We start from the raw sequence: 1,530 nt of genomic DNA, 5'->3' as shown, positions 1-1,530 counted from the left end.
TCACATTCAACCATCTTCAAACTGTCACATCACTCATTCAGGATCATCATCAAAGATCAATAAATGATCAATAACTGCAGCTGGATTGTGTTTGTTCTCTCCATCAGATTCCTGTCAACTCACTATCGACAGAAACACAGTGAACAGAAAACTCAAACTGTCTGAAGACAACAGGAAGGTGACATATGWGGARCTTCAGTCATATCCTGATCATCCAGACAGATTTGATTATAATCATCAGCTGCTGTGTAGAACTGGTCTGACTGGTCGCTGTTACTGGGAGGTCGAGTGGAGAGGATATGTTGAAATATCAGTGAGTTACAGAAGAATCAGGAGGAAAGGAAACAGTGATGACTGTGTGTTTGGAGGGAATGATCATTCCTGGAGTCTGAGCTGCTCTGATCGTAAAGGTTTCTCTGTCTGGCACAATAACATTCAAACTCGTCTCTCCTCCTCTGTCTCTAACAGAGTATCAGTGTATGTGGACTGTCCTGCTGGAATTCTGTCCTTCTACAGAGTCTCCTCTGACTCACTGATCCTCCTCCACACCTTCAACACCACATTCACTGAACCTCTGATTCCTGGATTCTGGTCCAGTTCTGGTTCCTCTTCAGTGTTTCTTTGCTGATTTGAATCTAAAGAGTAAAGATTTTCCTCCTGTCAGAGAAACTCTCAGTGTTGAACAGATAGTTCATCTATACAATCAGGGTTTCCCCCAGAAAACTTGCTAAGCCCTGTGGTCAGGGCGGTCCACCATGTTTTTGTATTAAAAGATGCTAAGTTGACAGGAAACGTAAAAGTATTACTGTGTAATTATATGTTACAGGAAAACATCTCCAGTGAAATGTTATTTAAATCCACAACTAGTCTAAAAACAACAAATTTGCACTTCTGTTTAATCCAAATTAACTCAGTGGCTCCATCAGGCCCCCCAGGGCTTCAGGGGCCCCATAAAGGCTAATATTTTAACACAGACCACAGATACATAAATGTAACACTTGTTTATTGAGATTATTAATGCTGTTAAATTTGATTCAATTGTTTAGGCATACATAAGTTAAAGCATTTTAAATTGTTTAACATTTAGATGCACTATTTTAAGGAGCTGGCAAGGTTACTGTGTAAAACTTCAAAGAACAATATTCATAGTTAGATTGTTTTGTTACCATAGCAACAATTTGATGCTGTGAGTTTAGTGTTTGAATTTACAAATAGAAATTAGTAAACTGTAATTATAAGTTATTGGCTTTTAGGTTGGCCAGTTAAACTACTCCCGGCCTTCTCCCATATAACACAGTAGGTGCTGATGCTTTTAGCAGCAAGAGGGGCCTAAAATCAAATTCTGCTATAGGCCTCATACAGCCGTGGACCGGCCCTGCAGGCCTGCACATTGAGTAAATCCGCCGTACTGCGCAGAGATGCACAACAAACGGAGATTTAATTCAATGCTGCTAATGTGGCTTTAGTAGCTCTTCCATTTCGTGTCTGTTGAGTTTTTAATAAGCGTCACAGAAACTATTCTGGTTGGTC

At 40.1% G+C, this 1,530-nt stretch overlaps 1 protein-coding gene across 1 annotated transcript in view; it reads left to right on the top strand.

Annotated features, from left to right (window-relative positions):
- LOC108166758 (stonustoxin subunit beta-like) overlaps positions 1-774 on the top strand; it is a gene marked incomplete at its 5' end in the record, with an annotated part of 12,825 nt that extends 12,051 nt beyond the window's left edge. Inside the window, one exon of the mRNA XM_017307770.1 lies at positions 108-774. Coding sequence (XP_017163259.1) covers positions 108-628 — 521 coding nt within the window. The remainder of the gene's footprint in view (positions 1-107) is intronic.
- Positions 775-1,530: the final 756 nt, after the last annotated feature.

Source organism: Poecilia reticulata, linkage group LG12 (genome assembly GCF_000633615.1).
Source record: "Poecilia reticulata strain Guanapo linkage group LG12, Guppy_female_1.0+MT, whole genome shotgun sequence".
Taxonomy (NCBI): Eukaryota; Metazoa; Chordata; class Actinopteri; order Cyprinodontiformes; family Poeciliidae; genus Poecilia; species Poecilia reticulata.
This window is presented reverse-complemented; position numbering and strand designations above follow the sequence as displayed.